A 24,968-nucleotide genomic window follows, 5' to 3' on the forward strand; every position below is an offset into this window, starting at 1 on the left:
GGACAAATATGCTGCTTTATGCAAATTTATGTATATATTTATTATTGGAAATCAATTAACACAAAACAATGACAGATATTGTCCAGAAACCGCACAGGTACTGTATTTAGCATAAAGACTTAGCATGCCCGGAGAAAAAAAAGTTAAAAAAATGTAAAGAAAAAAAAAAAAAGTCTGAAAAAATGTCCGAAATATATCCGAAAAAAGAACGACAAATATCCAACAAATGTCTGGAAAATATTCCAAAAAATTTCCGAAAAATATCAGAAAAAAACTCTGAAAAATGTCCTACAAAACGTATGAAAACGTAAAAACAAATGTCTAAAAAATGTCCGAAATATGTCCAAAAAAAGTACGACAAGTATCCAACAAATGTCAGACAAATCTCCGACAACTGTCTGAAAAAAAGTCAAAAAAATGTTCTAAAAATGTAAAAATAAATGTCAGAAAAATATCCGAAAATTGTGCTCCAATCATAACATGGCAAACTGCAGCCCAACAGGCAACAACAGCTGTCAGTGTGTCAGTGTGCTGACTTGACTATGACTTGACCCAAACTGCATGTGATCATCATAAAGTGGGCATGTCTGTAAAGGGGAGACTCGTGGGTACCCATAGAACCCATTTACATTCACTGATCTGGAGGTCAGAGGTCAAGGGACCCCTTTGAAAATGGCCATGACAGTTTTTCCTCTCCAAAATGTAGCATAACTTTGGAGCGTTATTTATCCTCCTTCACGACCAGCTAGTACGACATGGACATGACAACGGATTCCTTAGGTTTTTGGTAGTTTCATACGATGCACGTGTCTTCACTCCAGCTTTAAAACTGAGCCCACAACCTCCGGAAGATCGATTGAGTTAATGTGTTAAAGAAATTAGTGGGCGTTGCATTAACAGGTTATTATCGCGTTAACTTTGACAGCCCTAAAAATAGTCCTCAGCTGCAGCTGTAAAGTATTTGTCATGGTAAATGGCACTTTAAGAAATGCCCAAAGGCAATCTATACTTGAAGGGTGAGCTCATGAGTGGAGTCGTATACAGTAGTTACTTTAATGAAACAATGAGCCAACTTGCTGGGGAGGTTTTTAGAATAATCTCTGGGGCAGTTTTGAGTTCATCTCTCCAGCTGAGCTTCAGGGCAAAAAAAAAACACAGCAGCAAGGAAATGTAGATTTGCATCAGTGACTCATGTGGATGCAAAGCGACTCCTGATGCTTCATGAACAAACAAATGTGATTGAGGGAGGAGCAGAGAGGAGAGGACAGAAACGAGCTAAATGATCTGCAAGTCAAACAGTTTTCATCTATATATGTAACCTGATAACCTGATTAAAAGGTACTCTGTAAAGTTTACTTCCAGACAAACAAGGTTCTGTAGACACTAAGTGAAGACATTGCCACGTGTTCTTTAACGATTGTGTCGAGTTCATTTGCAACGTGCGCATTTGCATTTACGACGACTTTTTGAATGCGTTGAAACCCGCGTGGTTTTGCACCCACGTCTTCTTCCTCCATCTATTTTACTGCTTCCTTCTTCCTCTCCGTGTTTCATGGCTTGCATGGCACTACTACACTTTCTGCAGTTTGCTCGTGCACATACGAGTACATCATCAGGCCGTGACACACCTCATTACTGGTTTTGCTGTAATATTAAGAATTTTTTTCTCGTTAAGTTATGACTTTATTCTCGTAAAGTTATGACTTTATTCTCATAATATTATGACTTTATTCTCGTTATATTACGACTTTATTCTTGTAATATTATGACTTTATTCTCGTAAAGTTACGACTTTATTCTCATAATATTATGACTTTATTCTCGTTATATTACGACTTTATTCTTGTAATATTATGACTTTATTCTCGTAATATTACGACTTTATTCTCATAATATTATGACTTTATTCTCGTAATATTATGACTTTATTCTCGTTATATTATGACTTTATTCTTGTAATATTATGACTTTATTCACGTTATATTATGACTTTATTCTCGTAATATTATGACTTTATTCTCATAATATTATGACTTTATTCTCGTAATATTATGACTTTATTCTCGTAATATTATGATTTTATTCTCGTTATATTATGACTTTATTCTCATAATATTATGACTTTATTCTCGTACTAATACAACTTTTTTTCTCGTAATATTACAACTTTTATTCTCATAATATTACGACTTTATTCTGTAAATCTCAGATGTTTTTTCCCTCAATGTGGCCCTAATACTCCGTAGTACATTGTCTCTTTGGCCCTCACTGCATTAGACTTATATAATATATACTTAGACTATAAACTGTGATACCTTCATCACAATGATCAATGATTTTTGCCTAAAATGTCTCTTTTGATAGTAAAGGTTGCTGACCCCTGGCCTTAACCTAAAGTGATGCCACGTGGCGTGACACAGCGGTCGCATGTGACGAGTCAGCCCATTCTCATTCCCAGGGGTGTCAAATACCGACGCTTTGTCACGGCCGTCGGCGTATCGAGGCACTCTTTAGCGCCGTCAGTATTTCTCTCTTTCTGTTGGTCAAATATCTGAATAGGGAGTTTGATAACTGCTTATGAATACCTGTTAACCAAGAAGTCCTTTACAAACTGCTGAGCTGCAGATGTCAAGAGTTTATTTGTGCACAAATTGACAAATATATTGATTGTAAAATTGCAATCTGCACATTTAAATACATATGTTAACTGATTAAAGGGGTACTTTTGCACTTCCATAAAGTTGAAGGACTTGTAAGAGACAGATTTGGATCCATATCCTGACTTTTAGTCCCTTCTAGTATACAGGTCAAACTCCGTAAACACCCTCACCCTGCCTGGTGCAGTAAACGAGCATGACTCGGGTGGAGCGTCCCTTCAATTGTTTCAGATTTGATGTTTCCTTGTCACTTAGCTGAGTCACTTCCTATCGATGACACTGTGACTGATGGAAACTGATGCTCTGTTTTATCCCACTTTGTTTTGTTCTGCTCTCTCCCGCTACGTCCTCTCTGCTGACCTCTGTTCTACTCTAATTATCTCTTTTGTTTCCTCCGCTATACTTCCTACGTCCTGCTGCAAAGTGAACAGAGCAGGATCAATGGGAAGTAAGCCGTAGGCAAATAAAGAAAACTGCTGAGATAAGAAGAGATCTAGAAGGAAACATGAAGATCATCAGCTTGTTTCATGGCTTTAAGACTCAATAATTAACATTTCTAATTGACAGTCTATAGTTGGTTGTTTACATTAAATCCAACCCCTAAAAAACACCCAAAAATTAGCTTCATTACAGCTCATGAAGCTACTTGTCCGATCCCACACCGGCTACTCATGCGTAAAATAGAACATCCCCCACTTCTGGGAAATTTTCATTACGTGTTTGTGGATCAGTGGACTCTCTCAATAGATCACTGGAGGTGTGATGTACATGAAAGGAGCTCCGGGACTGTACAGAACACGCTGTACATCATCACACAGAGAGAGCTTAACACAAAGAGGCCTCTGTCAGGCCTCCTGCTGGCTCCGCTGGCCTCCGGGTCTCTGCCTCCCTGCAGCTGATTTACGACGGCTTCAAACTGGATCTCGGCGTCTCTATCCCTTTATTAAACAAGACGGCATTATGTGGTGGATTCTCACAGTGAGCTCTGTACAGTAACACAGTAGTGTGTGTAAAGGGTTTCCTTTGTTAGTTTAGGAGGTGGGATCAGACTTAAAGTATCACAACAACTTTTAGATGGATTACCATGAAATTGTGTCTTCAAGGATGACTCCCACTGATTTAAGCATTTAGCTTAACGCAGGGGTCGGCAACCTAATTTTATGAGAATCAAGTCATAACATTGTAAAGTAGTAATTTTGTGTGTTATTATAAATTATGACTTTATTCTCATAATATTACGACTTTTTTTCACGTAAAGTTATGACTTTATTCTCGTAATATTACGACTTTTTTCTTGTTAATTTATGACTTTATTCTCGTAATATTACAACTTTTATTTCTCGTAATATTACGACTTTTTTTTCTCGTAAAGTTATGACTTTATTCTCGTAATATTACGACTTTTTTCTTGTTAATTTATGACTTTATTCTCGTAATATTACAACTTTTTTTTCTCGTAATATTACGACTTTTTTCTCGTAATATTATGACTTTATTCTCGTAATATTACGACTTTATTCTCGTAAAGTTATGACTTTATTCTCGTAATATTACAACTTTTTTCTCGTAAAGTTATGACTTTATTCTCGTAACATTACGACTTTTTTCTCGTAAAGTTATGACTTTATTCTCGTAATATTACGACTTTTTTCTCGTTAATTTATGACTTTATTCTCGTAATATTACGACTTTATTCTCGTAATATTACGACTTTATTCTCGTAAAGTTATGACTTTATTCTCGTAATATTACAACTTTGTTCTCGTTAATTTATGACTTTATTCTCGGAGGACACATGATGTTTTTCAGGTTACCTGTTTCATGTACTACTGGTTGTGCGTATGGGACACCGACCCGCAATGATTTATACGTGTAAGAAGTTACAAACAGTCCCTTTTAAGTGAAGGAGCATTTCTTCCAGCACTAGAAATCTGCACTCAGCGTTTAAACTTTTGTTAAATGTTCTGATTTGTTTGTTATAGTTAAGTGAAAAAAGTAAAGTGTGAACAGAACCCGAAGTCATTAAAAGAGTTTTGATCACTGCATTTACAATTTTAGAATGAAACTGTCAGAAATGCATCTGAACAATGGAGATAAACTCTAAGAAGTTGCATACTGCCTGCATGGTATGTGTAATAATATACGAGAGAAGAGGAGATAGAAGGAGAGAATAGAAAACGAAGAGAAGAGAACAACATGTTTCTGACAAACAAGGAAGTTGACAGTTTCCTGAATGTCTTTCTCGAGACTCCCTCCCACTCAACCTCGTTCATAAAAAACTCTCACAAAGACTTCCAGAACTGAATCCTTACCGAGCTCTTCTCTTTCTATATCTTATATCTTATTTCTCACTCTCACACTTTCTAATCCTCACATTTGTACTTTCCTTTCCCTCACATTTATCAGTACTTCGTCTCCTCCTCTGTGTGGGACATTTTGCTTTGTGGTTTTTATAAGGCAGCTACATGCTGAACTTCCGGCCGCCGTGTGTCACACAGTCTGAGAGAGACGGCATTGTACGCATGAACGCATTCAAATCAAAGCTTATTTGCATCGCACCTTTTCAGGAAAAGAAGCAGCTCTGTTGTGACGGTTTCCTGAAGAAAAACAAATATCTGTTGATCCCGTCAGCGTGCTTCATGCTTCAGCCAAACTACATTTAATATCCAGGATGTTTTATTTTGTTATCGCTCAGGAACTGAATCAGGGTGTAAAAGTCTCTTATTTGAATCTTATCTGAAGAGAATGATAGTATTGTATTGTTTCTTGTCATTTGCTGTTGCATGACTGCGTGATATTTGAATACATGACGTGCAGAAACGGAGAATGAAATGCAAAGTAAAAGTATATGATGAGTGTCTAATCGCATTTAAACAATTTGATCAAATAAAGTTTTGTTCCTCTCATCGTCATCAGACTCTTATTTTCCCTCTTTTTTTTAGACTATTTTGTAAGTTGGCTACATAACTTTGTTTAAATGCTAACAACATAACGAGTCCTAACAAGGTTACAAGGTTCATTTATTTGTTTTGCAACATTGCAGAGTGAAAGGTTGGATTGGCTGTTCTCATAAACAGTCCGTAGCTATACCTACGAAAAGTAATGATCAATTCAGTAATCATTCATATGTAATCGTGAACCAGGAAAAAATAAATAAAATAAAAATCTCTCTGGAGCCGCAAAACATGTGATCATTGTGATGAAGGTAACACAGTTTATAGTCTAAGTATATAGTATATAAGTCTAATGCAGTGAGGGCCAAAGAGACAATATGCTACGGAGTATTAGGGCCATATTGAGGGAAAAAACATCTGAGATTTACAGAATAAAGTCAGAATACTACGAGAAAAAAGTCATAACTTTACGAGAAAAAAAAGTCTTAATAATACGAGAATAAAGTCAAAATATTAAAAGAATAAAGTCATAACTTAACGAGGAAAAAGTGGTAATATTACGATAAAATAAAGTCATAACTTTACGAGAAAAAAAATAAAATAACACGCAAAATTACTACTTTATAATATTATGACTTTATTCCCGAAATCTCAGATTTATTTTTTTCCCTGAATGTGGTCCTAATACTCCGTCGTACCATCGTACCATAGACCTACAACAATGATAAATAAAATTTAAAATGTAAACAAAAAACAGTTATTCATTTCCATGTTATAATCCACAGGGAGCCACTGGAGAGGAGCTGAAGAGCCGCAGGTTGCTGACCTCTGCTCTAACTAATATTTTCCTAAACCTTTCCTGTGAAGACGGAAGTTTATTTTGAAAACACTGAAATTGACACATGCGTCACACGTTGCTGGACATGACAAAATAACTTTTCGTAAGACGTCATATGAACCGATGTATGAGGATATTTTGTCACGCTACACACACAGATCATATACAAATATTAAAATCTGAATATAATAAAATGAAATAAAACTATATATAGTTAGTTATATAGAAAGACTTTGTTTTATAGTGGGAATGAGGGTAGTGCAAAATGATGATTTCAGTCCTTTTCTCACAGTCTGAATGATGCTGTATACGTCATGTGGTTGCAGTCGAGTCAAAGAGTTCAGTACTGTAAACCTTAACCCCCGGGGGGGGTCCCATGGTCAGGGACCAGATCCAGCCTGCGAGACATCCTCATAAAGTCCACCCACATGTTTACAATCATTTTATTTTATTTTATTTATAATTGCCCTTTATATATATATATATATAGGAAAAGTGCAATAAAGAGGAGACGATAGAAGGAATAAAGAGGAGACAAACAGTATTACTGGATAATCATTACTAGCAGAGTTTCCATTGAATCGTTTGGTCAGTAGTTGGCACTAGAGGCTACACATAGTCTGTAATCCGCCAGCAAACAGAGTAGAAGAAGAAGTAGAGGTCGTGAACCAGAAACAAAACAAGTCTGCTTGTGCAGAGAGGTCTTTGGGAATTAGTTTCTACTGGGCAAGTTTTAATTGTTCTTTCATGTCAGCTCAGTTTCATGTTGTCCGGAGACAGAGACAAGCAGACGCCGACAGCAGAAACAGCAGGAACAGCTCTTCAGTCATGTGAGTTAAAGGTTTTCCATAATCCATTTAGCGCATCAACTACTTTTCAACAAAGAAAACCACCTGCAGCGAGCATAAGAATTTTGTTTTACGTAAAAAAAAGTAAAACGTTTTACTGAATTTTGCAATTTCCATAAAGCTTTTCTAATGCAATACTTCAAAATGTATTGTGAAAAGGAAACGAGGCAACTGGTGCATTAAAATGTCAGCAGCATTTTAGCTGGTTGAGACCCATCATATGATGGATCTTGTGTTTTGTACGTTAAACTTCAATCCGGAGAGTAACCAGAAACAGTCATATAAATGTAGTGGAGTAGAATAAGTCGAAGTACTGCCATGCTCTGAGGCTGTACTTGAGCCGAATTCACACCAGAGCAGCGCCAAAGTGCAAAGTGCTGCCATGCAGTGTCTATGAAACGCGGCGGTTGCTGCTCCCGAGCCCAGCGAGCTGATTCTGCGGCGAAGTGCGGCCAAACTATAAGTTGGGGAAGGTTTGAATATTACAAACAAAGTGCGGTAAGACAGTACCCGAAGCAAATGGGATTAGTAGGGCTGCCCACTCTCATGGTACGTGTCCACAGGGGCGTTTTTTATCACGAGGGGACGCGACGCTTCCCTGCATTGGACGCTTGGTGTGCTGTCCCTAGAAACAAGGCTCTCGGCTCCTGATTAGACGAACGCTTTCCCGCCGTTGGCTGCTGCTCCCAGCTTTCAAACCGGAACCAGTATGGAGGCTCGTTTGGAAACTTTCTTCTCTGAAATAGTTCACTGAAATGTGTTTCTGAAAACATTTCAGGCGAGAAATAATCCATGCAGCTGATGAATCTGTCTTTATTTTGGAACGACAACGTTTATTTTAAAAGATCCTCAGGAGTTTGGAGAGGCAGCAAGTCGCGTCGGACGCCCGTGATTTGCATAAAGTAGACGAGCCCTCAACTTTATGCAAATGAGGAGCGGGCGTCGTGACGCCTAGTCTCTCGAATCGCGACGCCACGCTACCAGAATGCATTGCACGGCTGCTTACATAGACAATGAATGGGGGGCGTGGAAAGCACGGAGGCTGTGGACGCGTACCATTAGTCGATTCGACGAGTAATCGGTCGTTTAGGTCTTAGTCCATTAAGATTGGTCATAAACTAGACACATTTTATTCTCAGGATTTAATCAGGATACGTTTCTAGTGCTATAATATGAATCAAAAGGACTGAAAGAAGAAAAGGTTCTTTTGTTCCTACAAAAGTTCCTGCAGGGCCCTTATATCATAGAGCTAAGTGAACATAAATTCATGCTTGTCGCTTCTAGTTTTGGCCTGTACCCGCCTGCCTGTCGCCACACTGCTCTCCGAGGCAGTGTAAGTTTTATCGCAGGTCGCCATCAGCTGGGCCTCAAAGCTTCTTCTTTAATGGACGTCTTCCTAACAATGTGGCCTGTGTGTGTGTGTTTACTCTGCACGGCCCCGTATAGGCCATATATGGATGTGTACTACTAACAGGCTGCGTGCAGTGACAGTGCCTCCATACACAAACATGCCGCCAATGGATGGGAACTCTTGCTGTAAACATCTTGATAGTGGTAATATATTTCACATCACACTGACATCACATGTTGCTATAGTTAAACTCCAGGAGAGGTCAAACCAACTACGAACAGATACGCAGATACAGGCTGACAGATACGATTTGGGGATTTAAATAGTGGTTACTTCCAGAAATGTTGTGGTCTACAGGCAATTGAAACCTAAACCAATAAAAAGAGTGGATAAGGTGTCCTCAACAAAAGAGTTGTTGTGTGTAGTTCACAAGGTTACGACCAGAATGGCTCTCAGCGCTGCGGGGAGAAGGAAGGGAGATTTTTCAGATAAGAGTGAATCGCAGTTCTTGGTACTAAAAAAAAAACATCTTTTTAAAAATACATTCATGTCACATGTTTTGCTGTAAACTCTGCAGCTCATAGGTCATCGGCCTGTACTACGAAGCGAGTTCAACATACTCGGTATCTCCTCGTTATCTGGTTTAACTAACCCTAACAAACAAGATCACGCTAAGCGGTCCTACGACGCTGGTTATCAACTCGGTAAATCAACCCAGGGTTTCTCAGTCTGGCTGTGAGCGTGTTCACATGAACGGGGCGGTGTTTGCAGCATCTGACCAATCACAGACATGAACAAGTCCACAGACTTGCAGACAGACAGGCAGAGAGACACATTTAACAAAGGAAGAGTAAACTATATTAGACAAATACGAAGAAGTTAAACACATAATCCAGACTAAAAGTAACAGTGTTATTAATTTAACGGAATACTCAAAAGTCAGATATAGTCGTCTAGATATAAATAGCTTTTAGGAGAGTAATGGTTGAATGGATTACACTTATGTAAACCCTGTGGCTAAAATGTGGCTACTTCAACCTTCTTTCAGCTGCGTCCCCGTCTCCGGCGGTGTGAAACAGACTCAAGAGCAAGCTAAAAATTAAATATAAAAACATAATTCAAAGCGGTAAACACCCACAACATAAATCCAGCTGTCCTTCCTGCATCTGTCAGTTTAAACTGTGTTGTTGATAGTCTGGATTATGACTTAAACTTCTTCATATGTGTGTAATATTATCATAAAGTCCCCGCACTGAGCTCTGATTGGTTAGTAGACGGTGCTTTTATACGAGTTGATCTCTTATCTGGAACATAACCTGCTCCGGAGCAGGTTAGCTGTTCAGCATCAGTTACCATGGCGATCTACGCCGCATCAGTTACCATGGTGATCTACCCCGGTAAGAAGTGATCCAGCTTCGTAGGACGGAAAACCCTGAAGGGTTAAACCCTGAAGTTACCTCACTAACAACAAATCCTGCTTCGTAGTACAGGCCTCTGGTTTGATGTAAGGAAAAGTCCAAAACTGATCTGCAGCATTGGAGGCCTGTTCGCCCAACACCATCTCCATCACCATTCAGCAACAGCACTATTTACTGCACATGATCCCTCACCGGCTTCCTAAAACGTTTCTCATGCTTCCTGTCTGTCTGTCGTTCACGCGGTTGCACACGGTGTTGCACATGCTGTTGCACACGCTGTTGCACACGCTGCTGCACACGCTGCTGCACACGCTTTGAAGAAAAAAAAGATAAAAGCAAAGCAAGATAAAAATTCCCTGATACCTGTTGTTAATAAAGGATCTCCTTTTCAACAAGTAAATATGTTTGTTTTGGCTCTAACAATTAATGGATTATCAAAATGGTTTGCGATTTATCGACTAATCATTTCAGCTCTAATTTCGTCTCTAATATAAGCCCTACAACTCAAAGTCTACTGTTTCCACCCGGACAACAATACAGCTAAACCAAATGTCGTTTCCTGGCATGCAGGTGACTACAAACATACACCGTATGCATTTTAATCTGGGCTCATTTCATATTGAAAACAGACTTTGATACGCTGACGGTCACATAAATACTCAACATTCTTGGCATTAACCATAAGACCCAAGTTACTCAACGTTAAACATTAACTGTTCTGGACTTTCCTCCGTGTTGTTTTGGTTGTTACATCCAATTCCATCAAGCAAAATGGCTCCATTGTGCTGAAACAGTCCACCAAAATAGCGGAGAGCAAGTTGTGCACATGGTGTGACGGTGGGACAATTCCAACATCAATGTTGGTTTGTGCAAAATATCAAACCAAGGATTAGGATAAGCAATTTCTTTGAACTCCAAGTTAAGAAGAACTTTTGTGCTGCTCGCCCTCCAAAAAATGTGACTAATTCATGACTTAAAGGGACTGTTTGTAACTTCTTAAGCGTATAAATGTACCGGGTCGGGAAACATGCGCGCTCGCATATGCACACTCGCGTGTGGCTGAAGTCTCTCCTCCTCTGCCTGATGAATTCACTCACACACCGCGCTCCTTCTCACTCTTTTGCTCCACCTCTCACGTGCATGCGCGCACACTCCACACTCCAGAAGAGTTAGTTTAGCTCTGAGAATATCTAGTGAATGTACAGTGGACGTTTGTGCAGAAATAACTGCTGCAGCTCCTCCAGACCAACAGAGGTTTCCCGTGTCTTGTGAAGTGAAACGTTATCGTCTCCGACCACAACTCCGGCGTCTCCCTTGTTCCCTCCGGCCGCGGTCGGGAGGCTGAGGCAGGAAAAGCCAACACTAGGATCAGCATTGATTCATGGAGAGACCTTCGTCTGGTCAGCTAACATTACTGCCAAGCAGCTGAAATATAGAGTGATATTGTGCTTTTAGCTGACGTGTGTCTCCTCACTGTGTTGAGCGATGCTCGTTCATGTCTATATAGAGCGAACACAAGCGTGAGCTACAGGACGCTGACTTTAGTTGACTTAACGGCCACAGGTGAAGCTGTTAACAAGACATTATGATTCTTACATAGAGTCCCTTTAAAAGGAAATGCTTGATAACATAAATTAAAGTTCTGGCAGAGTAGACGTAGATGAAGCTACAGTAAACTTTTTCCTTCATCTGGTCCCTTCACTCTGTGAAGACTGTGTATCTGAGTTCTTCTGTCTGGTCTGGTATCATTAACTCTGGGCTCTGTCTCTCCACCCTGTCACCTGTTAAACTGAAAGCAGCCATACTGCCGGTTGAAACAAGCAAAAACACCCGTCTGCTTCCTCTTTCTGCGCTGGCCACAGTTTCCTCTGCGGTACCACTTGAGCAAGATTAGTTTTTTTTTTTCATGCGCTTGACTTTTCTGAACTGGATCAGTGATCTGCTCGGCATTAAAAAGGAGTCAAGTTAGGACAGATTTGAACTGCTTGTCTTTGAACGTATAGTACGTACGAGTGTAAGAAAGCGTGACAGCTTTAAATTGAGTTTCAGCTGATCAGCTCAGTGTATACGCTCATGATTCTGAGAGTCCTGACAATCTATCTTTTTGAAGGAAAAAAGTGAAAACTAAAAACAGAAGTTACAACACAGCTCCGTGTCTTATGCATGTGTTAGACAGGAAGCCTCGTGATTACAAAACACACCACTCATCCGCCTCGATCAGTCTCAGTCGACTCATAAAATGAATTGATGGATACATTTTAAAGGTGCAATGTGCATGCTAACCAGCTAGCCCCGGCTAGTGTGTCCTCAGTTTGTCCTCAGTTTGTCCTCATGAGAGGACCAAGAAGTACAGCCAAAGACTTTAGAAGAAAAGAGCAAAGAGACGAAACCCCGGTGTTTTTTTGACAACAGCAGCTGCTGCCATTTTGGACTGAAAACAGTTTTACATTTATAATATTTTATTGTTCAACACAGGACATTGACTTTCACTTCTTGGCAATATACGTTGGGCTAGTCAATCACGTTGAAGGTACATGGTCCGTGTACGTTTTGATAGTTTGGAAGGAGGTTATGCTTTCACCAGCGTTGGTTTGTTTGTTGGTTCGTTGGTTTGTCTGTTAGCAGGATTACTCCAAAAGTCCGTGATGGATTTGAATGAAATCTTTTCGAGGGGTGGGGTGTGGCACAATGAACAATCCATTAGATTTTGGTGGCGATCCTAATCATGATCCGGATTCAGGAATATTTTTAAGGATTCCGATCAGCCAGAACATTAAGAGCTCTGGGTATAAACACATGCGCAGTGTAACTGATGACGCATTGATGACGCATGACCCCGACCAAAGCACACTTGGTGATTGTTGGAAAAAGTAACGACGACGGTTTAGGTGTTTTACGATGCTCCGCTACGTACAGCTGATCTCAACATAAACAAAAATACACGTGGATGATGGTGCAAGCTGAACGGAGAGGCGGGGCAATCGTACTCGGGCACCCTTGGCAGAGGTCTGCGCTCTCCGAGTGCCATTCTAGTTTATTGGATTAAATCCAAAGTGGCAGAAACGAGAAAACAACGTTTCGTCCTCCTCGCCACCAGAAGACTACTTTGCTTGAAGGAGAGCTGTCGGCAGCTCCGGGAGACAAACATTCAGTTAGCGGTTAGCAGTTAGCTCGCATTCAGCCAGCGCTCCACCAGCCCGTTGTGAAACCATGGCGCTTTAACCCAGCTGCGACATGCTCTCCTACCGGTGAAGTATTCTCCCGGTGGCGAGGAAAATATGAGTCGTTTTTTAGTTTCTGCCACTTTGGATTTAATCCAATGAACGCGGACCATTGTCCCCGTCTCTCAGGGTTTCAGCAGTTTGGTTGAACTTTGCGTGGTCGTGCCCTGCTGTTAGTGATGACTTTAATTTTAGATTGCGAGGAAACCAGTAGTAGATGGTTTGGAGCACATGGCCAGATCCTATTGCACGTTTAAAACGTATACACAGTAAGCACAATTGTTGGTTTGGGGATTCCTGAGTTGTGTTTGTGCATCCTTATTGAATAGATCACTTGTAAGTAAACTTGCCCCCTGGTAGCCGAGTGGTTACACCACCGCCATATAACAGCATCATCCCGGGTTCAATTCTGGCCTTAGGACCTTTGTTGAATGTCTCTCTCTCATTTCTACACTGTTCTCTGTCAAATTAAGGCAAAAAGCCCCTTTTTTAAAAAGAAAACAAACAACTAGATCCTAAGGGGCTACACAGGTTTTCTGCGTAATTCTGCTTTCACATGGCAGTGGAGTTCAGGGACAGTTCATGATTTATTTCCAGTGAAAAAGCAGGACGCAAAGACTTCTTCTAAGACTTCATATGCAAGAAAAACAAATGACCTGCACTACTACAGTAGGAAGGCTGGTACTGTATAACACCTATCTTATATGTGTTTCATATTTCATATCTACGGACAGCTAGCAGCTTAGCTATTCAGCAGGGAGGGGTTAACTCAAGGGTCAGCAACCTTTACTATCAAAAGAGACATTTTAGGCAAAAAAAATCTGTCTGGAGCCGCAAAACATGTGATCATTGTGATGAAGGTAACACAGTTTATAGTCTTATTTTAGAGTATATAAGTCTAATGCAGTGAGGGACAAAGAGACAATGTACTACGGAGTATTAGGGCCACATTGAGGGAAAAAACATCTGAAATTTCGAGAATAAAGTCATAACTTTACGAGAATAAAAGTCGTAATATTACGAGAATAAAGTCATAACTTAACGAGAAAAAAGTTGTAATATTACGAGAATAAAGTCATAACTTAACGAGAAAAAAGTTGTAATATTACGAGAATAAAGTCATAACTTAACGAGAAAAAAGAAAATAACCTAAAATTACTACTTTATAATATCATGACTTTGTTCTCATAATATTACAGCTTTTTTCTCGTAATATTATGACTTAATTCTCGAAATCTCAGATTTACTTTTTTTCCTCAATGTGGTCCTAATACTCCGTCGTACCGTCGTTCCATAGACCTACAACAATGATAAATAAAAATGAAAATGTAAACAAAAAAACAGTTATTCATTTTCATTTTTATAAATCCACAGGGAGCCACTGGAGAGGAGCTGAAGAGACGCATGTGGCTCCGGAGACGCAGGTTGCTGACCCCTGGTATGAAGTAGAATCTGCACATTGTTTGTCAACTCCCGTGTGTTAAGATTGTTTTGTTGTCAACTATATGGACGTTTTTTTGTCAAGATAGGTGGTGTTGTTGTTTTCTGAGCTACTGTAAGGAAGGCCAATCCCAATCTTCCATACAGTATATCATTTGTTTAAAGGAATAGTTTGTTTGTTGTCTTGAGTTGAATTAGAAGATCGATACCACTCTCGTGTCTGTACGCTGAATATGAAGCTAGAGCCAGTCGAGTAACCTAAGGTTGCATATGGATGAATGCATGTCTATTTTTGTACACAGAGGAAATGAAAAATCAACATTGATCATATAAACTCAGTGAAACATAATACATTCATAAATATTGCAATATTACGGTGTGATTAGATCATGTTTCTGTATATCTCTGTATCCAAAAATAGCCACTAATCTGACTTAAAGTGTTTAAAATACACTGTGTGTTGTGTACTGGATTTGTTTTGAACCTCAGGGCACCACCATACCAAATCATGACCTTTACTGCTGGATTTGCTCTTCAAATTAAACAGATGCTGCTGTGTATGCAGAGACTACCATGTAAAGATCATTGTATAAGATGAGGGGCTATACATAGTCAAAGAAGTCAATTATAGTAATAGTAAAATTATCAGATTTATAGCCCAGTCTGGAGGCCTTTCCCTCTATACAGAGAAGAAGCACAGTCAGGGAAAATCCACCTTAAAAATATATTACACATGTCATTCCTATAATAATGAACAGCTGTTTTCATTAGTGTATTTAATACTGGTTTCTCAACAACACTGTCATGTGTTCAAGTGAACTTTTGCTATTAATTCAATAAAAGAACAAGACGTTTGTACCAAATTGTTACCAGGTATAGTTAATGGTGCAAGTGTTTGCAGATGACACCATCATTTACTGTTACGATGGTCTAATTTCCAGCTTATATCGCCTTTATACTATGGACCCCAGGAAGAAAAGCTTATTAGCTTTGGTTACAGCTAATGGGGATCCTAATAAATGAAATAAAAATGAAATACATCAAACTAATAAATTAAAGCTGTGGAGAACTTTATCTATACCAACCACAAAACATGCCATTTCCTAATTCACAGCCTAAAAAGGGACATAATTTCAGAGGGTCTCTCTCGCTTCTCCTCGATAATATGGAGGTCTGATGATGGCTACACAAGATTTGTTTAGCTGAAGGAAGTGGTAAGACAGAGCAACAACCAAGTCGGCACGGATTCAACAGATTTGAATGGCCGTGGCGCACGAGACTCGCTGCCGGACGACCTATCCTAACCTCAACTATTCGTGGTCAAAGCCTAACGTTAAACCATCCAACCATTGCGTCCTACCTTCTAGCCATGACCGGTTTTATCTGGTTCAAAGGCCTCCGATTCACTCGACCCATAAAAGACCACAAAAACACTTTCATAGATAAAAACAGTGAGACTGTGGAAGGATGCTGTTATCTTACCTGTGGTTTGTCGCAGCTCTTCACACAAACTTATGTGGGGAAACTGCAGCAGCTGCTTCCATTTCTTGCTTTTTCCTTTTCTGTTGCCGCCGCCTCCTGTAAAACAAACAGAATTTGGTTTTAAAACTCAAGTCCAAGAAGGATGCTTGCTTTGCTGACAAAGACGTGGACATACGTAGACTTTAGAGGTCTGGTGGTTAGCACTGTTAAACTACACAACATGGTCAGGTTTGATTTCCATGTGTCGGCTACAACACTACAGCTACAGCGTTGGAGGCGTTGGCCTTGTTCATGCCTATGAAAGTTGCTGAGTGGCGCATGAAGCCAAAAAATGTTTGACTGTCGGGTATAAAATTATCTTCTGTATCCACAGGGCCCATAGAGCAAGTCCTGGCTTGCTCACATGAACAGCAGTTCGGGAATGCCCTCAAAAGCAAGTCAATCCCCATAGACCCCGCATGTTAACATGCCACACTTTACAGCAGAAATAAACATGTATACAGCCTGGTACAAAAAACGAGTTTGGTCTCTCTAGCTAATATCCCCGTTCTTGACAACTGTACGGGGGTGAATTTTTATATAACACCGGTTTAAATCATATAAAGGAGGGATGCTCGTACTCGCAAAACGGCTTCGATACAACGGCACCGATACCACTTTACGGCAGCGTGACGTTAATCTGCCGTCACCATCTTTCGGGTCATATCGCACACGCTCACGCTCCACCTCCCCAACCTCACGGGGCCGGGATCCCACCTCAGCCGGTGCGCGCCGGCCCTCACTTTCATTGTGCCGCGGGGTTTTGCTTGCATCCTCTGACTCACTCGTGCATTAGACACCTTGGTCAAGACGGGTCAGGTAGGTTGCCGACATCGCCGCAGACCTCTGGTGCATTTTACGTGGGCCGAGCCCCACCCCGGGAGGCACGATGCGGTTGGGGCGCACTAAGGACAGTCTGCCTCGGTGACACTTTGGCCACGGCCCTGGGAAGCACCTTCACCCCGAGCCTTTCCAAGCCGTCCTAGAGCCGGTCGTGGCGCACCGCCTCGTATGCGGGACTCCCCAGCCTGCCGTGTGTCGCTCACACCCTCCAGCTGGCTGTTAACGAGGGTCTGTTGGCACAGAGAAGTACTCGTATCGGTACTCAGTATCGGCGAGTACCCAATTGTAAGTACTTGTACTTGTACTCGGTCTGAAAAAAAGTTGTATCGATGCATCCCTAATATAAAGGCTTAAAGTTAGACATAATTGAGGGCGTGGCCGCTTTGAGTTTGAGATGGGTTCCGTCGTGAGTTAAGCTGTGTCGGCTGGAGCCGCCCACTCTGAGCTTCACAACTGCTGATTCAGAAACCTACGGGGTTACTTCACAGAGACTAGGTCCATATTTAACATACAGTCCATGATTTACAGACATCTCTTTCCCAATGTAAGTCTATGGGGAAAAAGTATTTTTGGCATCACGTGACGGACCTTGAAGTTGTAATTCCATGGTTTGGCCACTACGAAAATTGGCCTCAAAGCACAGTGCTGTTAGTGGGGGGGCTTGATCCACACGTGTCAACTCTCCATAAAAGGATATTACCTCCAATCTGGGGACAATGAGGTCCCAACAGGGTTAATCTTTTGCTCGACTTGATATTAGGTTTAGAAAAAGGTATTTGGGAAGTAATGTAAGTCAACAGAATTTCCTCACACAAGTGTGGTAGAGCATGTTTGTGTGTTTGGAGCAGCTATAACACACAGCTTCTTGAGGGACCGCAGCAGAGTAAACACAAAGAGCCAACGTCACTCGAGCATTCAGAACAAAGCAGAAAGAAAAAAGGAAGTTCCTGTCCTCTGCGTTAACGCTCAGGCTGCTTTCAAAAGCTCGTACAGACTGATCCACACTCCACACAGTGATGCAGCTTCAAGTGCAGGGTTCATTCACCACACTGCAATAACAAGAACAAGAGCCAACACGATGCTCACTGTATTACATTCAAGTCCCTGCAAGTTGGTTTTCTTCTCGTGAAGTGAATAGAAACCATTAGGTGCCTTAAAAACTGAACAAATAAACATGACAGTAATCACTTCATTCATTTATCGAAGCAAAAATGCAAAACATTCTCTGGTTTGAGTTTCTCTAATGTGAGGATTTGATGCTTTTCTCTGTTTTTAGGTCGCTGTGAACTGACTGTCTTTGGGGTTTAGATTGTTTGTTTGACAAAACAAGACATTTGAAAATGCTGCCTTGTATTTGTTTGACATCTTTCACCATTTTCTGGCATTTTATAGACTTAAGTAATAGATCTATTAATCAAAAAGATAATTGACAGAGCTGCATTCATTCTGTTTCCCACTTTCAGAAGTAGCAAGAGACACAAAAAAGTACAAAAAAGTAAAGAAAAAACGGATAAAATAAAGAATTCTAACCAATTAGAAACTACTATATTAATTGTTGTATTACAAGCACACTGAAACTAATTTAAATCTCAATTTCATCGATTGACACCTGATATTTTTCGATTATCAATTCATCGTTTAGCCTATAAAATAGAGAAAAAAACAAATCACAATTTCCCACCATCGAAGGTGACGTCTTTAAAGCTTCAGTAGTCAGTATATTTTGGCATCATTGGGCAACAATTCCATAATAACCTTTCATCATATTGTAATTCAAGTGTTCTGAGAGAAAACTAGACTTCTGCTCACAACCGAATATTGATTCATATTTGATCAGCGCTGCCTTGTGTGACCGTTTGGTCGGAGTTCAGAGTGATTGACAGCCGGCTCTCATAGATGGCAGCTGGACAGCAGACCTCAGATCAGCTCTTACTGCTTGTTTTCCTCCGGTCTGTGAAGTCCTGCAGATGCCGTTAGGAGCACCGGAGGACACAGAGGAACATGATTTTTTTCAGGTTACCTGTTTCATGTACTACTATCACCATATAGCGACCGTTTTATAAAAATAACTTATTTTTTTTAATCATATTTGCTCCAATCTCGCCTACTGATGCTTTAACGCCGAAAACACACCAGAGCGTCGGCAAACTGCGGCCTGCGATGAGCCCATGGCGGCTCATCATGTCTGTGGAAAGCTCTGAGCTCAGCGAGCTGCGGCCGTTTGATTCTGTGGCAAAGTGCGGCAAGAGTAAAAGTAAACTAAAGTAAGTAAGTAAACTAAAATGAAAAACCCAGGGCAAAAAAAAACCTTTAAATACTTGCTGCTCGTACAGCTGATAGCTGGCTGGGAGCGTACAGTTCTAATTGATGGCGACCCAGATGAGTATATCAACATTTTTATCAATACAGAGCTCCTCTCATCTGGATTTCTGGACAGTCACAGAATTAAGAGAGCAACTTGAAGTATAAAAGTGGGATAAACATCTGGCTGGGCCTCCTTCAGATCTCATCCAGAGGCAGTATCAGTTGTCGAAGATTAAAGAAGGCGTTGCTATGACATTTCTGGGGGACCGATAGCCCTTAGTGATGCTCCAGGATCAAACAAATAGTCCGAGTATAAACTGATAACAGAGAGTTGTTGTGAACACAGCAGCAGCCGCCTCGCTGTGTGTTCTGACGAGGACAAAGTCAATACCGCGCTGCAAGGATTTGCTATTCAAATACCGCGAGGCAGGCAGTTGCTCCTAAAAAATTAATTTTCGTATGTACAATGCAAACAAGATGTTTTGTTTGTGTCCGGCGGGAAGCAGACGATAACATCGGCAGCAGAATTACCAATGAGCTGATTGATAAGAGAGAAAACGAGATCGCTGACGTCCGCTGTGTGTGCATTAGTGGAAATGTAAAATCAAGACAAACAAGCGATGTCAGCGAGACCGGAAGAAACACAGATTCTCCACCAAATGATGAATGGACATAATTAGACTGAGAGATTAGCTTTTAGTCACAGAGGAAGAAATCATCCCACACTGGCACGGGGGACGGAGAAGAAGCTTTGTGGCAATACAGGTCAAAGGTCATGTCTGAACACTGTTGTTTTGAGCTGGAGGAAGGACATTTAACCGACGTGATACAGTATCTAAGAAGTTCAGCCTGACATTAGATAACAGCTGCTGCCATACCAACTTAATAACACCATGTCACACCAAAGTTAAGAAAACACATTGATTTCTTTTTTTTTAAAATGTCCTTTTCCTAAAAATACTTAAAGACAAACAAGTTATATTTACATCTAGTGCTATTAAAGCACAAAGGTGTTGAATGCGCTCATGCTCCACCTCAGTCGGTGCGCGGCGGCCCTCACTTTCATTGCGCCACGGGGTTTTGCTTGCACCCTCTGACTCGTGCATGCATTAGACTCTTTGGTTCGTGTTTCAAGACGGGTCAGGTGGGTTGCAGACATCGCCGCAGACACCTGCCGCCTTTTACGTGGGCTGAGCCCCGCCCTGGGGGCATGACGCGATTGGGGCGCACTAAGGACAGTCCGCCCCGGTGACACTTTGTCCACGGCCCCGGGAAGCACCTTAGCCCCGAGCCTCTCCAAGCCGACCTAGAGCCGGTTGCGCCGCACCGCCTCGTATGCGGGACTCCCCAGCCTGCCGTGTGTTGCTCACACTCTCCAGCTGGCTGTTAACGAGGGTCTTTTGGCACAGAGAAGTACTCGTATCGGTACTCGGTATCGGCGAGTACCCAAATGTAAGTACTTGTACTCGGTCTGAAAAAAGTGGTATCAGTGCATCCCTACAATTAACAATCGGCCACGCAGCCCACATGGACCCATTCATAAAAGCAGAGCGCCTATGCGTTCACTATACATTCCTGAACTAGTTAATCAAAACGGAGGATGTCCTGGGCAGTGTTAACTGATTTATAATGCGCCTATGCGTTCTGCGTGGGCTGGCGTGGGCACCTCTCGGGCACGCCAGGCATGCATAACACTGCGGCGGATTGGCGTCTCAGTGGTCTAAAGCCTGCACCATGTAAATGTCCCGTCCGCTGTTGAAACCCCAGTCAGAGAGATCCATCACATGTCCCCTCCGCTGTCTCCACTTTGAAGTCTCCAGTAAGCAGAAAATTAAATGATCTATGAATAGTATTCTTCTTTCCTGAAGCCTGACAAGACACATCAGCTGATTGTTGAACGCCAAGGAATGAAACTCAGTCAGGCAGCAACTTATCTTATTTTCATTATTGATGGATCTATAGACTTTGTTTCACAGTTAATTGATTATTTTTGAACCATTCTTAGAACCAACGGTGACGTCTTCAAACAGAAAAACTCTGGGAACAAAAATCAGCTTTTCAGTAGGACAAATGTATTGAGTTACAGAAGTCGGCTGCAGAGTAAAGCTCGGTATCCTGCATCAATAGCGTTCTCATTTCAGTCTGTATTTAGGGCAGGTTGTTGAACGGTTGTGTTTCAACAACATTTAAAGCTGCACTAGTCAGTATATTTTTGGCATCATTGGGCAAAAATCCCATAATAACCTTTCAGCATATTGTAATTCAAGTGTTCTGAGAGATAACTAGACTTCTGCTCCTCCTCATGGCTCTGTTTTCAGGCTTTTGAACATCTAGCCCGTGACGGGAGACTTTGACCAATCACAGGTCATTTCATTGAGAGAGAGCGTTCCTATTGGCGGCGGCGTCACAAACGTTCTCATTTTACAGCTAAATCGTGCACTACAAGATGATTCTGAGAACATCTGAGGAGAGATATAGACATTAACGTAACAGAATATTGATTCATATTTGATCAGCGCTGCCTAGTTTGACCGTTTGGTCGGAGTTGGCGAGTGATTGACAGCCGGCTCTCATAGACGGCAGATGGACAGCAGACCTCAGATCAGCTCTTACTGCTTGTTTTCCTCCGGTCTGTGAAATCTTGCAGATGCCGTTAGGAGCACCGGAGGACACAGAGGCACATGATGTTTTTCAGGTTACCTGTTTCATGTAACTGTCACCATATAGCAACCGTTTTAATCATATTTGCTCCAATCTCGCCTACTTCAGCTTGAGGATTTATCAATGAAGAAGTGTTTATGTTCTTTATGTAAGCCATACTTTTGTTAAGGCAAACATTTGTTAACTTATTTTTTTGCCAAATAAATGAAAAGCATGTTGAAATCAGAACATGACCACCTCGCTGTAACATAAACGTACCGAAAACCGTGACATGAACCGAACCATTCCACCCCTAGTCCCACATGATTCAAACAAAAAAAAGAAATACGTCAAGAGAAAATAACAAACTAAATACAATTACCGGTTGGTATTAACAGGCTTTTCTTCCAATGCACAATTTAACCGTACGCGTAGTATATTTATATCTTTGGTCTTTGCCCGTTACATTTTGCGATGGTTCTCCAGGTAAAAACAACACAGGATCCGTTGGGATATCAATTTGCATTATTTTTTCAATCTCCTGTTTTATATCATCACTACAATTTAAGCATCTTTTTAGGAGAATATTGACCGTAAATAAAAAAAAATAAGCAGAGGAGTTTACAGATGTTTTGTCAGCCCTGAGTATTGTCTGCAGGTACAACATCCACTAATGAAAGGCTCGGACAGTAGCCACTATGTGACCAGGGTAAAAGCCTGCTGCTCATACAGCTTAATGGAAAGCAACTTAAATGAACATATCATGTTGATCAGCTACTCTCTCTTCTCTCATCTGGATTCTGCAGCTGGACAGTCAAGAGGACGATGTTTTTATAGAGTTTAGTGAGGAAATCAAACCGCAAAAATTAAAGTGGAGGGAACAAAAACAACAAAGAAGCTGTTTCAAATCACGTACTTTTGGTTTTTAGTTTTAGTAACATGCAACATGTACTTTGTAAGGGCAGTCCCTTACAAAGTACATGTTGCATGCAGTATATTGGGACATACTTCGTCATAACATTGCACCTTTAACTTTGACCCTCATATATCCCTCACATCTGGTTGTCATCTGACTCACTGTGCAGAGGATTGCGGGTCAGAATAGTCAGAAAAGCATGCTGGCTTGCATACTGCAAGATACCACCAGATGTATTAGGACATCCTGGTATTTTCAGCATATTGCATTTGACCTATTATGTATTGGGACATACTTAATCTTTTCCTGGCATACTAAATAGCATGGTAGTATGGGTATTAGAACGCACATCCTGTTGGGTATGAAGATGTTTCTGCACGCAGGAAGTGACTCCAGCCCGAAATATAAACTCCTGAGAGTGAGCACGGAGAAAGTTGGATTCTCCTAAATGACACCTGTTGCCTCTTTGTGCACTAACACCGGTGTCACACTATACATGATTGTTGGGTCACTGAAATGGTTTCCTCTCTTCCTGCCGTTTGCAGCCACGATCACGGGAAGTTGCCTAATGTTGCTTTAAAAGTTTTAAAGGAAAACTCCACCCTGAAAACTTTAACACCATCTTAAAGCGCCTTTGTTCCAATTCTATCGGCACATTTTGTTCTGTTTACAGACTTCCTTTTCTTCCTTTAAAACTGAGAGAAACTTTACATCTCGAGCCTAAACCAAGATAAACTTAATGACAGTAATCACTGTTGTTTTTGTTAACTTTTCAAAACTGTAAAATCTGTGAAGGGCTCCTTTTAATAGGCTTAAACCAGGGGTCAGCAACCTTCACTATCAAAAGAGACATTTTAGGCAAAATGGCTGTCTGGAGCCGCAAAATATGTGATCATTGTGATGAAGGTAACACAGTTTATAGTCTAAGTATATAGTATATAAGTCTAATGCAGTGAGGGCCAAAGAGACAATGTACTACGGAGTATTAGGGCCACATTGAGGGAAAAAACATCTGAGATTTACAGAATAAAGTCAGAATATTACGAGAAAAAAAGTCATAATATAACAAGAAAAAAGTCGTAATATTACGTGAATAAAGTCATAACTCTACGATAAAAAAGTCGTAATATTACGAGAATAAAGTCATAACTTAACGAGAAAAAAAGTCGTAATATTACGAGAATAAAGTTATAACTTTACGAGAAAAAGTCGTAATATTACGAGAATAAAGTCATAACTTCACAATAAAAAAGTCGTAATATTACGAGAATAAAGTCATAACTTTACGAGAAAAAAAGGAAATAACACGTAAAATTACTACTTTATAATATTATGACTTTATTCTCGAAATCTCCGATTTATTTTTTATCTTCAATGTAGCCCTAATACTCCGTCGTACCGTCGTACCATAGACCTACAACAATGATAAATAAAAATGAAAATGTAAAGAAAAAAACAGTTAATCATTTCCACTACCATTACCTTTTCTTCCTTTAAAACCGAGAGAGTGCCCCCTTTTAATAGGCTTAAACAGTCTAAAAATCATCTTCTGAAGACTTCTGGTGGGTGTGTTCACACATCTAGCTGCATGATTCTCTGCATGGCATGTCTGTCCTTGAAAGTTGTATATCTTTGCATACTAGCAAATGTGTCTTTTTATATACCTGAATCAAACAAGGTCCAGTCAGTCTGTCCAACAAGGTCATAAAGATGATGATTGTATAACACTTTTTTGTTCCCCGTATGATAAAAGAACATCTTGTGTAGGGCTCCAGAGAAGTCAGAGAGGTCAAGGCCTGCCTGCAGAGCTGCATGGGAGATAATGGTTGCCTTGCTCATGGGCAGATGGGTAAGTGGTCCTCTACATACAAGCACAACAAGATAAACTGCATTGAGAGGATAAGCTCACAGCGAGGGATCGTGATCTTCTCATGTCCCTCTGCAGATGGCTTTAGGATTAACGAGTCACCGCAACCTTTTGTCTCCTGTTGAGAATAACACAGAACTCTGATGATAGTATATGATAGGTATACTGTTCTCACGAGTGTTGTCATGCACAAGAGCACTGAAAGATGTA

At 40.7% G+C, this 24,968-nt stretch overlaps 1 protein-coding gene across 1 annotated transcript in view; it reads right to left on the reverse strand.

Moving 5' to 3' along the window:
* Nucleotides 1-24,968, reverse strand: part of grk6 (G protein-coupled receptor kinase 6) — a 53,111-nt gene that overhangs the window by 25,826 nt on the left and 2,317 nt on the right. The window contains exon 2 of the mRNA XM_037747958.1: nt 16,150-16,245. Coding sequence (XP_037603886.1) covers nt 16,150-16,245 — 96 coding nt within the window. The remainder of the gene's footprint in view (nt 1-16,149; nt 16,246-24,968) is intronic.

This window comes from Sebastes umbrosus, chromosome 17 (genome assembly GCF_015220745.1).
Source record: "Sebastes umbrosus isolate fSebUmb1 chromosome 17, fSebUmb1.pri, whole genome shotgun sequence".
NCBI classification, from domain to species: Eukaryota; Metazoa; Chordata; class Actinopteri; order Perciformes; family Sebastidae; genus Sebastes; species Sebastes umbrosus.